General features: G+C 42.8%; 1 protein-coding gene across 1 annotated transcript in view; it reads left to right on the top strand.

The window, feature by feature from the left end:
• Positions 1 to 7275, top strand: part of caln2 (calneuron 2) — a gene marked incomplete at its 3' end in the record, with an annotated part of 24754 nt that extends 17479 nt beyond the window's left edge. Inside the window, exons 4-5 of the mRNA XM_084449755.1 lie at positions 6041 to 6194; positions 7148 to 7275. Coding sequence (XP_084305881.1) covers positions 6041 to 6194; positions 7148 to 7275 — 282 coding nt within the window. The remainder of the gene's footprint in view (positions 1 to 6040; positions 6195 to 7147) is intronic.
• Between the last annotated feature and the right edge of the window lie 7452 nt (positions 7276 to 14727).

Raw genomic sequence — 14727 nt, 5'->3', positions numbered from 1 at the left:
TTAATGATTCATTTATACCTCCTGAACGCTCAGTGATTGAATCAGTGGGTGGTACAGAGATATTTGAGGGTGTGTGTTTTTGACTGTGTTTCTAACTCTAAGATGGCACCGTTACAGCAGCTCCTGTGTTTTTTCGTAGTACATGTGTTTTGGTCTGCATTTTTTCTGGGTTTTTGGAGCAACTTGGCGACTTATTCCCTTTTTATTATGGACAACAACTACAGTTTACTCCCAGGAAGAGCTGATTGCACTGCGAAAGCCTGCTGTGTTCCGTGGAGAGAGACTGGATGTTTTGTAGGCTACTGTACCTGTGGAACTGAAAACACAGCCGTGGCCACAGGGCAGGGGTGAAAGTGCTGGTGCTAGCCTATCGGACCACTTAAAGCAACAGCTCCTTCCTACCTCCAGGCCATGGTCAAGCCCTACACCCCCGCCCGACCACTTCGCTCTGCTGCCTCCAGGCAACTGGTTGCCTGTCGCTCCGAGGCCCCTGTAACCATATATCGACCTGGTATATCCCCATATATCCTTCTGGTCGCTGCTGCCACTGTGACCAGATGTTGGTCCAAATTGCCAAACTGGAAAGGGAAATGAGACATCTTAAAGAGGAATTAAAGCAGGAAGATGGTGTGTTGCTGGTTGCTGGTTTTAGAGGTGTCACCACAGAACAGGCTAAACAGATAACAGCCTTGAATTACACAATCACCGGCGGTGGTCGAGGTGGGCGTAGGCTACCAGTCCCACTCGGTGCTAGTGGGCCAAACCTCTCCAAGCCTCTCCACCCCCAGACGCCTGCCCTGCACCAACATTCTGCTCCACTCCAAGGGCTCCCTGGGAGAACACGCAGGGAGTCGGGAGAAGACCACGGAGGGGAAGGAGAACTGGTCTCCCTGCAAATGCTGCACTGTGCCTATATAACAGGTCCCAACCGTTGGCCTGCCCCTCAGAGAACAGCACAGCCACCGAAACCCCCCCCCCCCCCCCCCCTCCCCCTCCCCTTTTTAAATGAGACTATTTTAAATGCTGCCGTTGGCACAAATGTACACGAGAGGTCTACTGGAAATAAGGGTAAGTCTGCGGACAAGAATGAACTTGGTTTCAGTATTGATGTTTCTACCTGCACAAGGCTATGACAGAAATTAAAGGACATGGCCAACATTTTGGGAAATAAGCTTCTTTTCCATCTTCCCTGGGGTTAGACAAGCAGTATGAAGCATTTTCAATTCTGTGCGTGCATATGGAGTGGCGAGACCTGGACCGATTAGCCTAGCTTAGCGGCATTCACAGGTACCAGGTTAGGCCGATTAGCCTACTTTCCAAATGTCACGAAATAACCCCCCAATACAACTCCAAAACTATTCTGTTTAGAGTTTTTAATGTGTGTATTTACCACGTTGAGTGATCACAATTTTTGATTAAACATTTTCATTTTCTAAGCAGAAATACTTATAGAACCAGGCGTAGGGATTACACGAATCACTCCAAACGCGTAGCATTGTGACTAGCTAGGTATCGAGGTAAACAAACCTGCGTTCCAACGAGCGAAGTGGATATCATCAGCTCGCACATAGTTAGATGCTACAATAGACTAGCTCGTATCTAGATACACCGTCCATAACTTTATGAATATGGTTCAGTGTGTTGTAAAGAGCTGTAATAACAGGCAGTCGAGGCCAGGGTATCACAGGTCGTTCCATAGGTTTCCAAAGGATCTGGAGCATTTCTGCTTAGAAAACGAAAATGTTTAATTAAAAATTGTGATCACTCAACGTGGTTAATACACACATTAAAAACTCTAAACAGAATAGTTTTGGAGTTGTATTGGGGGGTTATTTCATGACATTTGGAAAGTAGGCTAATCGGCCTAACCTGGTACCAGTGAATGCCGCTAAGCTAGGCTAATCGGTCCAGGTCTCGCCACTCCATATTGCACGCACAGAATTGAAAATACTTCATAGTGCTTGTCTAACCCCTGGGAAGATGGAAAACAAGCGTATTTCCCAAAATGTTGGCCATGTAACCTATTTAATATTGATGCTGCGGTTTGCACAGTTCCTTATGAGTGGCCTACAAGCAATGTAATAAGTTGCCTACAAACAATGTAATACATATCAGTGTACAATGCACCTCTCACATAAGAACGCATCGACCCACTCCTAGACCAGAGGGGATATCCATGAACAACTTGATATCTGTGCATATGACTAATTTGTAGTTCAGTTGTATCTGCTGTTTTAAAGACTCCTCCCATAGAATCTTCATCCGTCTTTAAATCCAGAGATGGACTTGGGTTGATACACTTAAATATAAGAAGACCTAAATATAGGTCCCTAAAATGGACTATGTAAATATTTGAATATAACAGGCAAATCCTGATATTTTAGCGATTTCTAGGTGGCAGAAAAATGGCTGATGTCTGAAGAAGTTGTCCCAGATACCTGATATTAAGTTTTAACCTTTTTATATACTAGTGCACAGTGCCCGTAGAGCCGTTGTGGTCTATCTATCTATCTATCTATCTATCTATCTATCTATCTATCTATCTATCTATCTATCTATCTATCTACGGTATCTATCTAAAACTTGACATTTTGACTTCTGAGTTCAAGTCCAAATGAACACACAGGAAGTCAGGTGACCAAAGAGGTAGAACATAGGTGCACACCGGTTATATAGAGAATCACTAATTGTTCATGAATCGGACATCACTAGTCAACAGTAGCTGCCTTGCCTGTCACAGTTGTTTTTATGAAAAGTGACCAGTGCACATATGGGTTTGGATTGGGCTACTGCTGCTGGATGGACAGACAGAAGAGGGCAGTTCTATTCTAATGCAAGTGAAGATCAGGCTAGATACCTGCATGAAGTACTTATGTTGATTTACACTGACAACATAACAAGCCAAGCCATTGAAAGGGTGGTTTATTCACAAGTAGGCTAGATACAGGATGCAGCCCTTGACCCATTGTGTAAGCCTGAACGTGATAAAGCCAGTCCTAACGTTAGCTTACTCTCATAGCTTCTTGGTGACCTGACTTGTCTTCTTGTCATGCCTTCACTGTTGATTTGTTTAATTACTATCCAGCGCAATTGAGGTTTCCGATCAAAACGGCGACTTACGAAATGTGTGTGCATTCACAGCCCATGTGTTAGCCTGTAAACGTCCCATAGAAGAAGCCGCTTTGGTTTCTGTCTCTAGACAGGCCGCACATTCTCTCTGCCTAAGCTGTCATGTTTTTAATGTTGTCGTCTTACAGCCTGAGACATCCCCATTCCTTGCTTTCAGAGTCAGATATCACACAACCAGGCCAGGTCCACCTGGCTTATGTGTGTGGCTGGCTTGTTTCTGTTCAGGACTGGTAAGACGGAAGCTAGTCATGCCACTGAAATAGCTGTGAATTGAATTGACATGAAATAATGTCTGATAAATTAAGATAGGTCTTGTCGCTTAGACACCTCAGTTCCAATGCTTCCAATGCTAATCCAGCACAATAAGAGCAGGATAGCCAGTTAGCTCATGAGCTCACAGCAACTATCAGTAGCTTACATAACATTAATGGTAGCGGTCAGTGGCTAAAGCAGTTACACTGATGATTCCTATAACATTACCTATTTTGCTGCAATTGGTTCAACTTCTGTTTCTGGACAAAGGTAAGGGATAAACCCAGATAACACAAGCTACCGGACCTACAGCGGGTCCCCGATGGATGAGTTGGCGGACCTCCGGCGGGTCCCCAATGGATGCTCCACCACCATTCCACCGGTAGTTTATTGTCTATATCCTAGGCCCGTTGGCCCTAGGCTTATGGATTTCTATTGCTAAATTAATTTACTCTGAAAAATTTTTTGGTAACCCTTCCTTTCATAGTCCCCCAATTACTATACATTTACCTGGTAAATACATGCAAAGTATAGCCTAATATATAATAGGTAATTACCGAGACACCTGAACTGTAGGTATAATTTCAAAACAGGAGTATTTCAAATGTTCAATTGCTGCACATAAATTCAATAACTGACATAGCACCACCAGGTAACCACATTTTTACATAGCTTATAACATCCAGTGACAAACCAGGTACACAGTCTATCTAAGCCTGTTGCTGCCCCCCCGTGGCCGAAAACGGTAAATGCAGTCTATCTGCCTCTTGTGGTAGCAACAGAACCGCAGGTCAACAACACGACAGAGGAAGCCAGGGCGACGGAGGAAGCCAGGGAGGGAGGGAGTGACAACCGGACATTTGCTGTCATTGGTGTGCTGGTTTACAGCCAGGCACAAAAAGCAGAGAGCTCTGGTAAAGAAATCAAAGACAACAGTTCCGCCTCAGTCTCTGCCCTTAGCTGCCCTCAAGCGTCACACACAGTTACCAGAGGCTCAGACTATTCTACAGAGAATAGATAAATGTATTGTAATGCCATCTTGTGTGTCTGAGGGATCTGGCTTGATCCACATTCAACTTTGCTTTATCCTTGACCTGTGAACACCTATTGATCGATTGTCACCAGTCATCTGATCTTTGAGCTTGAGTAACACACCACTCTGTGCGTGTGCGTGTGCGTGCCTGTGTGTGTGTGTGTGTGTGTGTGTGTGTGGTGGGGGGGTAATCATTCGTTCCCTCATTGTTGTTTCTCTCCCTGTCATCAGTCTTGCAGTGGAAAGGTTCCAAGCTCGGTAAGACTGGAATCAATAGGGCTCTTCTGCGCTGCCTCTGAGTCAACGCACACAACACGCAATTACTTTCAACCAGCTATAATGATCCCGGCTTTTAAAATGTGTGTGTGTGTGTGTGTGTGTGTGTGTGTGTGTGTGTGTGTGTGTGTGTGTGTTACACAACACCAGGCTCATACCTTATTGTTGGGAGAAGTAGGCATATAGAAATCATATTGAATGTACAGTAGTAAGAATATTACAGTAATTGCAGGTGTGTTTTGATATTGGAAAAGCTTGATAAGGAGTTTTCATTGTCTGACACAGGTTCCTCTGAATGGGCTTAATAGACAGTACGCAATAAAACAGTATAGATACTAATCTGCTATTAAGTTATAGATCAACAGGTTAGTGACTTGTGCTTAGCTTTCTAGGAGAGAGAGCAAGCGGAGGAAGGAGGGAGATCTTGTCTGAAAACAAAATGTGTGTGTGAGTGTGTGTCACTTTCTCTCTACACCTTCTACCTTCTCTAACTCTTCCAGGCTATTTCTCTTACTTGATATCTCCCCCACCCCCAACACACAGGCACGCACGTACAAACACACACACACACACAGGTTTTGGGAAGGGCAGAAGGGAATAGAATCTGCTCTAAAAGTGGGTAGCAAACGCCAGAGTCTCAGACTATTGAATATTAGAATAAGACCTACATTGCCCAAGGCCTCATAAATTATTCATTCACGCACACACACACACACACACACACACACACACACACACACATACTGTACACAATTCCCCTAAAAACAAATCTGTATCTAACAGAAGCAGACTATGCATACAGTTCTTTGACAGTTTATTTGTCACATGCCGCGGTGTGGATTTGATTTTTGAGTGACACATCGACCAGCAGGAGGAATCGTTGATTGGTCTTGTGTTATTGCAACACCTTGTTCTTTATACCTCCATGCATACTGCTATATGGATACACACAGCTGTGAGAGTGTGGGACTAGGTGTGTGTGTGTGTTATTGTTGTGCACCTGTGAGAGTTTGGGACTAGGTGTATGTGTGTGTATGTTATTGTTGTGCACCTGTGAGAGTGTGGGACTACAGGTGTGTGTGTGTGCGCGTGTTAGTGTGTGTGTGTGTGTGGGTCGGTGTGTTATTGTTGTGCACCTGTAAGAGTATGGGACTAGGTGTTTGTGTTATTTTTGTGCACCTGTGAGAGTGTGGGACTAGGTGTGTGTGCGTGTGTGTGTGCGCGTGTGTGTTATTGTTGTGCACCTGTGAGAGTGTGGGACTAGGTGTGTGTGTGTGTGTGCGTGTGTTATTGTTGTGCACCTGTGAGAGTATGGGACTACAGGTGTGTGTTATCGTTGTGCCCTTGCAGTTTGACATGCAGCAGCTGTCCCTGGATCAGCTGAAGCAGGTTCTGTTCCACGCCTTCCAGGACCATCTGACGATGAAGGACATTGAGAGCATCATCATCATGGAGGAGGAGAGCCTCAAGGAAAACTCGAGGAACTGCCCAGAGTACGAAGGAGGTTAGAGCGGGAGTCAGAGGGGGAGTCAAAGATGTGTGGAGAGCCCTAAGCAGCAATGATCAGGGTCCTACAAGTATTTTAACCATCAGGAGGTCTTGGCTTGGTGGGGCTGCATTATCAGCTCTTGTTTTTTGCTGTCTGGAACCATCAGGAGTCGACTTCTATTGTTGATGGCTCTATTGAACACGGAGATCAAAGCCTCTCCTGGATGAATGTTGAACGACATGTTGAAGTGTCCTTGGGCAAAATACTGAACTCCAAATTGCTCCTAATGAGCAGGCTAGCGCCTTGCATGGCAGCTGCCGCCATTGGTGTGTGAATGTGTGTTTGAATAGGTAAATGAGAGGTCTTCATTGTAAAGTGCTTTGTATAAAAAGGCTATATAAGTGCAGACCATTTACCATTCCTGAATGCAGCTGATTCATTGCACAACTAGATATACACAATAGGGCCTACAACCTAGATAGGGCAGTAATTACTGAGTAAAAACACAATTGGAAAGAGCAGACTTTCTTTCAGTACCAATATTATCTCTCTACACCAGATACAAAGGTTCATACTGTATGAGATGAAAATGCCCCATCTTGCAGTGTCAGACAGTGAAAAATAATTAGTGGATCCGCCCCGTGATTCCAACATTGAATGGCTTGTTCCTTGGCCCATGCTACACCTCTCCACCGGGTTTCATAGAAATTAATCTGTTAGTTTTCTAGTTTTCAAGAACTCTTACGGTCTGAAAAGGTTTCTGAACAGTGGCAAAGATACCAGCACTCACGGGAATGTCCAATTCAGGATAATTTAATACCTGTATATGGCACAGGCAGACAGGCAGGACTACGGACATTTCAGCTGCAAGTCTTTCGTGTACAAAGCTGTTAGTGTCAGAAAGGAAACTACAATTCTCAACTTGTTTTGTCATCTCTTCTCTTTACTTTTCATCTTTTTCTCTTCAGTCCATCCTAAGAAGAAGAACCGGCAGACGTGCGTGAGGAAGAGTCTGATCTGTGCCTTCGCTGTGGCCTTCATCATCAGCGTCATGCTCATCGCAGCCAATCAGATGCTGCGGAATGGCATGGAGTAACCAAAAGCACTGTGAGCCTGTATGGTTGGCGGAACGGCTATAACCTTGCATCCTGTCTCAGTAGACATCCAGGGTAACTTGACAAGCTACAGACCAGCCGCCAAAAAACACCTGTGAGAGACAACAATCTGTTTTTTTATTAACTTTAATCTTGTTATTACCAAACAATGCAATAGGATGTAAGTAAAGCACGACCCATACAGAATTATTTTTATGTTGATTGGAATGTTAAAAAGCAAAAATACTGGTATTTTGGTTTAATATCTTAAACTGGATGTGATACAAAGTTACTTTTTTCTAATAATTTAGGGATGAGAGGATTCCCTTAATTTCTGAATCAAGACTGCCCTTGGTCACACTTTACAATAAGTGTCACAAAAAATAACTGTTAACTAATGCTTATTTAGGGTTAGGTTAGGTTACTAATGTTAATTAATACCTTAGTGTTAGGTGAGTTAACCTTAGTTAACATAAATAACATTAGTAAATGGTTAATAGAGACATTAGTTAACTGTTACTTAATGCTTAATAATACATTAACTAATGCTTATTAATGTACCCTTATTGTAAAGTGTTACCCTGCCCTTTATGTTTGATTTTTCCAATTAGTTAGAAACATGCATCAGGTGCTTCGAGCTGTTCTCCATGTTGTGCATGGTGGTTATTTTTGTCCTTTTGTATTTACAATGGCATCACCCTTAAACCCTGCCTAGATGCATCCCCTACCCACTCCCTTCCCCAAACATCAGCACGTTATGTGTGTTCATACTATAGTATAGTTAACAATTATCCCATTGGTTCTAGTTGTCTGTCTGTTTGTCTAGTATGTAATGTATGTGCTGGATTTAAAGGTGCAGTGTGTAGCATTGTGTGGCAGAAATGGAATATAATATTCATAAGTATATTTTAATTAGCGTATAATCCCATGAAAACAAGAAACATTCATTTTGTGTTGCCTTAGAATGAGGTCTTTATATCTACATAGGGAGCAGGTCCTTCCCACGGAGGCCGCCATATTGCACCATGTAATTGTATTCAGTTGGTTGCAGTCAGCAACCTCACCACTAGATGCCGCCAGAAATCACACACTACACCTTTTACTACGGAAATGTACAGACACTGTAAAGTATGTACTATATACGGTTAATCTCGGGACAGTGTTGTCTCCATGTGTGTAAGCTCAGGCGTTCTAAAGGTGTGCAACATGTGGAAGAGCTGGAATTGTAGCAGAAGACACACCAAAGATTCAATGCCAGGACTGGATGTATTATGCTTATTGTCAAGGTCAATAGTTGTTTTCGACAGCAGTTAATGGTCTAGGTTAGAGGTTCAGTGTTAAGAAGACAGGTTATATTCATATCTTTATTCTCCTAACCCTTCCATCTGTTTGTACATTCCGCAGACAAACTAACCTCACAAAACCATTCAGTATTGATAGTATATGGTATTGATATGTACAATGCCACATCAAAGAGTAGTCTGATCACATATTTATCTGACCATGAACACATCATCTACAACATCCCCTCTCATTGGGGGAATGTGTGAAAGGTAGAAAGAGATATCAGGGATATTTGTGAGTAGCTGTCTTTAGTTAGACAAGGTTGCCTTCTAATGGTTGCATTGAGAACTACACCCAAAATGCATTGGACAGACATGGATATTAGATGGTCTGAATGTTGTTTCACCAGAAATAGGTACCCATACTCTATATACCTTCCTGTTGTTAAACCTCATACACCAAGATGAAAGCAGTATGGTGGAAACTCTTCCTTCTAACCTGACTAGCTAACCTGACTAGCTCCAGATGGCTTGGAGTCCTGCCAGATCAAATGTTAGGACAGATATGCATGTATATTCAGTATGCATGTTGTACTTTTCCTTTCTTTTTCTTTTTTTTCAGCAAGACATCAAATTAATTCAACCTTTCTCTGTGGCACTTAAATGGAATGTATGTACTGTCACATTTAACTTTCTGATTCATACTGAAATCGCTCCTTGCCAGTTTATACCCGCTTTTAATCAAATCCGAATGCAAGAGGGGATCATTCCATGAATGCAAATACAAGGTCACATCTTCTGTCTCATATTGTACGTCTACACTGGTGTCTGTAGGATTCACTGTATAAGGTTAAAATCTGCATAAACTGTGTTGGTGTGTTGTAGTCACAGTGGATTTTTATTCACTGACTCATATTCTATGTAATCTACAGTGGTGGATGTATTGATATTTTAGTCTATAATTCAGCTCACGTTAAAAAAAGAAAGCACCCAATTGTTTTTATATCCTCTTTAAATTTACAGTATATTTATATTTGACTGCAAAGGACCACTTTTGTCTATAAGCCACTGAAACCAGCATCTCAGTAACTGTATAGTCAAGATGGTCTTGAAGGACCTCCTTTGATGTTCTGACAAAAAAACCTCCACAAAGTAGGCTTCCGATCTAATCGGCGACGGGCGACTATATCTCGAGAGTGCACCGTTTGATGAAACTTTGATATTGGACATTGTATATTATCGTAAATAACCTTATAACATGGCTTAATGCTTAATTCCAAACATGTCCTTTAATGTTTGTGTCATGTATTTTTAATCTTGTAGTGGGAATGTAAGGAATGATCTTTAAGAGTGTTTTATATCATTGTACCATTTTAAGAACAGGGTAAGTTTCTCCTCTACTTACCTGACTTGTGGTTCTTGTTAAATACACATGGATTGATTGTACAGAGAGAAATATAAACACAAAGTCATATATAATCTTGGCATGCTGCTTATATGAGGAGAGAGACAAGAAAACAGCAATATAATTGATTTAAATGGGTGTTAAAATGCAAATAAAGTATTCAATTGAATTTAATAGTTATGGAAAATAATCAGCCTGTGTTTACAGTATGCAATAAAAACTTGTTTTGATATATACTACAAGTAATTATGTTTTTGTGTGGCCAGAGATAATGAGCATGTTGATAGAATTTTCCTTGCTGTGCCATATTTCAGGTAAGCAGACTCAGGTTTGATTTAGCATTTAAAGGTATTTATTTGCCACATGTAAGCATTTCATCTTTGGGTTTGTTTGTGGGTATTAGCTAGTCCTTGTATTTCATAGAATAGATTAGATGGGTCTTGTTTAGGTAGTTTTTCGACAATAGTGGATGGATTAGAAAAGACAGTTTTATGGCTAGGCCATTAAGTGTCCAAACGTTAACTCTTTTGTCATGCCCAGAGCTAGAGTGTCTGTGGTGAATGTTGTAATGTTGTTCTACATCATCAATCAATATCCTTTATTTAACCAGGTAAAAAAAACAAATTGAGATGACTAGAAATTGTGCTCAGAGAGCACAGACCTCCGCCCCTGAATGTATTTCGTAACCCTGTGCATGCCAAAATTGAATGGTTTCTAAATTGGCCCATGCTACACCCCTCCATGAGTTTCATGAAAAGCAGTCTGGTAGTTTTTGTGTAATCCTAGTCCAAAAAATGGTGAATGGGTGGCTGTAGGCCTATTTGGCTGGCTCCCTGGTGCCCCCCCCACACACCCCGGCCCAAACCCTGTGTCTCTAGCACCCCCACACAGGGAGCTGGCTTCGTTCTAAGTTTTGTTTTCATTTGTGGATCTGGCCGTGATTTGGATCTGCTCCAGAATTGAATGGGTTCTAAGGTGGCCCATGATTCACCAAGTATAGTCATGGTCCAATAAATTAATGGAAGTGAATGGGCAGTCCGGCTGTGCTTGGGCGGCCCATGGACCCAATCCGTGATTTGGATCCACTCTGAAATTTAAGAGGTTGTAAGTTGGCCTATGCTATACCCTTTCACCAAGTTTCGTGAAAATCGGTCCAGTAGTTTTTGTGTAATCCAGCAAAAAAATGAACCAACCGATGAACACACGCCACCGAAAACATACAATAACCCAGGCACGGCACCAGGATTTCAGTTTTGGATGGGCAAGGCAAATTGTGGGTGGGCCTTAAATTCCAAACTAGATCACTGTTTTAACTTAATAAAAACGACTGACTGATATGCTATATTACCTTTGCTGAATCCTCCACTCGCAACGAGTAGGAGACACTAGCATCGGCGCTGCTGCTATTAGCATCCTGCGGTGGCGGAGAAGAGGAGCGAGGAGTTGTGGATACCAGCTCAACCTCTCTTGGTTGCAGCGACGATTCTGAGGCCGCTCGTGTACGTTTAAGGCATGGTTTAAGGTATCTTAACAAAGATTGTTGCGGCATCGCAGCAGTTGATATTTCAGTGCATGAAGTGGCACTTGGAGCTAGCCTAGAATAGCCTAGCCTACTGGTAAAATTCATTCATCCCGCCGGCGCTGAACCCCACGTCACGTACGTGTCTCATGAACTTGCTTGCACAGAAGCATAAACATATTGTAACGCTGTGTCTAATTATGGGTAGTGGGTTTAGTTAGGTTTGTTGTGGGGGGGGTGTCCACTAGGGGGGGGGTGGTGGTTTAGAGGGGGGGGGGAGAGGGTGAGCGCGTGAGACGCGAGGGAGTTTTTGGTTTTGGCTGGAGCCGGGGGAAGCAGAGCGACGGAGGAGCTAGTTTTTGGGGAGCGAGGGGAATGCTTTTTGGAGAACTAAGTTAGTGTAGCTGTGGACATATCTCAACCCCGGTTAGTTGTGAGCCCAGGAGGCAGGGAAATGGTTGGCTATTTTCCTACTATCGTCTATTCGTCTATTTTTTTGTCTGCTAGCACACCGCAACGCCACAATATTGTTGAATATGGTTGATTTTCAGAGAAATGCCTTTTAATATGATCCTGTTAGCTATTTCCTAATTATGATGATTGACCTATATTGAGTATGGCTGTCGGCTTGAGTTTTCGGTAAGAAACGGTGTCCCTCTTCCATAGACTTATGAGATAAAGACATTCCATGGCTGTTACACTCTGTGCTAAACACCATTGTTGTGGTTAGAGATAAAGGCCTGGGCGCCGAGGCGGCGTAGGTTAACGTGACCAAACAAGGCCACAGAAGAGACCAGAGAGACAGTCTTATCGGAGAAGAGAAGAGGGAGGGGGGACACTCAAACCACATAAGAATGTTGCAACGAGACCAATGCTTTGATTTGGGTCCAGACAGCATACCGAGAGGTCAACTGTACATACTATAGACTATATGCCATCGTCTTTTGTATGTTAAACCTTCTGTAATAAACCGCTTTTGCTTGAGGCTCAAATCCCGTGTTGGAGAGATTCATTTGGAATACACCTGAAAAGGAGACACTGGACTGTGTGGTATTGTGCGAGATTTGGGGCCGTCTTTTATTGTCATCAAAACACAACACAGCTTAATAAGGACAATGACAAAAGACAACGAAAGTCATCAATATAAAATCGTGTTTAAAAAGCAATCTTACCACAGAATCGTGTGATTATTGGCTGATTTTTAATCATTCATGACAAAATGAAAATATGTTAAAAAAGGAACGGAAAAGTTTAGGCTGGGTTTGTCGAAAAGTGGGTGGGCCTAGGACCATCAGGCCCACCCATAATGCTGTGCCTGCAATAACCTCTCACCCTGCGCTGTCGCTGGGGCAGAGGTAATAACAACACACACAACCAGCCAGTCACATACTGAGGGAGGTACCAGTACGTACAGGGTTAAGTAGCAACACACACAACCAGACAGTCGCACACTGAGGGAGGTACCAGTACTGTATAACTACCGAGTTAAATAACACACACAACCAGACAGTCACACACTGAGGGAGGTAGGATCATGCATATTTTCATTAACTTTTATTTTTTCATTATTAGTCTTCATCGTATAGGGGAGAGCGGGGTGAGTTGATCCAGTTTTTACTTGAGGCATCTTTAAAGTGAAAGCATGACAGTAATGTCTCCAACTACAAAATGTACATAATATTTCAGGATGTGGTGCATCGCTGGGAATAATCACTTTGGATTTAGAATTAACAAATTTTAAAATATGACTTCCCAAAAAAACAGTGGTCTCTCGGCTCAAACTGCCGATAAAACAGTTTTTTGAACTTAAATGGCCTTACCACTTATTCCTTATAGTTGACTATAAGCGAGGGGTGGCTCAACTTCCTTGCAGGCTCAAATCACCCCGCTCTCTATCGTCATACAAAGACATTCCCAACATAGTATTCATCATATATCTTCATATCATTAAAGGAGCAAAAATGTCAAATACATCTAGCATGACTGCCTGAGAGAGAGGTGTACTTAAAACAAAGATCACAGTGCTGTATCATCTGCCTCCGTTAACATCAGATCTCTCTCTCACAGATCCAGTACATACCGGCGTAAGCACATGGCAAGTCATTCCATCTGTTCACAGGATCTGGATAGTACAAGTAGATCTCAGCACAGTGCTCCTCCCCAATGTCTGGGTCATCACCACCATTATTAGGCTGATTAATGTTCCAGTACCTACAGGGTTAAACAACAACAACAGACGACCAGACAGTCACACACTGAGGGAGGCAGGATCATGACAACACCAGGTGGTTCCTAGCATAACCATGAATATGAAGAATTGTGTCAATGAAAGAACTGGAGTCTCACATATTTATGATTACCAAAAAGGTAACCTTGCTGCGCAATCACACAAGCTCTTTCGCAATAACTGTAACCATGAATGTGTATGTGCAGCCAGATTGTACACGCATGTGCAGCCAGACCAATTTTTTGTCAACTGTGGTGTGGGTGGGGAGTTATTGGTGTGCATATTTTTGTCATGTAAAGCATACATGGTTTCTACAGTTTGTTGTTTTGTCATGAATCTAGAGCCCGAAGAAGGAGTAGTTTTCTCTTACGCTGTGGTCAGTGGTGTTCCGTCTACCCAGGTCCAGATCCCCTCTTCATCCCTGTCAGTCAGACCGATCCATACTCTCTTGTTGAAGGTAAACAGAAAGTTCTGTCATTGGGAAATGTTGTTTACAACACAGAGCATGGTTATAGGCTTTACAGTAGTTTGTTTTAGTCCAGCCCCGCCCCCTCTCCCTTTCTCTGTCTCCCTCTACAGTACCTCGTTCATTCTCACGCTCTCGCACCCCTCTTTCCCTCTGTTGCTCTCAATTCAATTTAGTGTGCTTTATTGGCATGTACAGAATGTTCAATTTAAACAACAATGTTGCCATTGCAGTACACAGCAAAGGGATATTCTCTCTCTCTCTCTCTCTCTCTCTCTCTCTCTCCCTCCCTCCATCTCTCACCTGTTCCTCTCGGCTGCTTACGACCACCAGGTCTGCTTCTCTCCCTCTACAGTCCTGTCTGCTCTCCTCCCAGGTTTTCTGCTCAGTGGAGACGTAGTAACAGCTGGAACCAAACCTCGTCCATCCATCATTACTCTCTATAACACAACCCGACCACCACAACACAGCACAACATGACAAAACAGCACAGCACAACACAAAACAACACAACAAAACACAACACCACACAACACGACAGAACACAACACAAC

This window comes from Borostomias antarcticus (assembly GCF_949987555.1).
Source record: "Borostomias antarcticus genome assembly, chromosome: 15".
NCBI classification, from domain to species: Eukaryota; Metazoa; Chordata; class Actinopteri; order Stomiiformes; family Stomiidae; genus Borostomias; species Borostomias antarcticus.
Note: the sequence above shows the minus strand (reverse complement) of the source record. Positions and strands in the feature narration are given on the sequence as shown.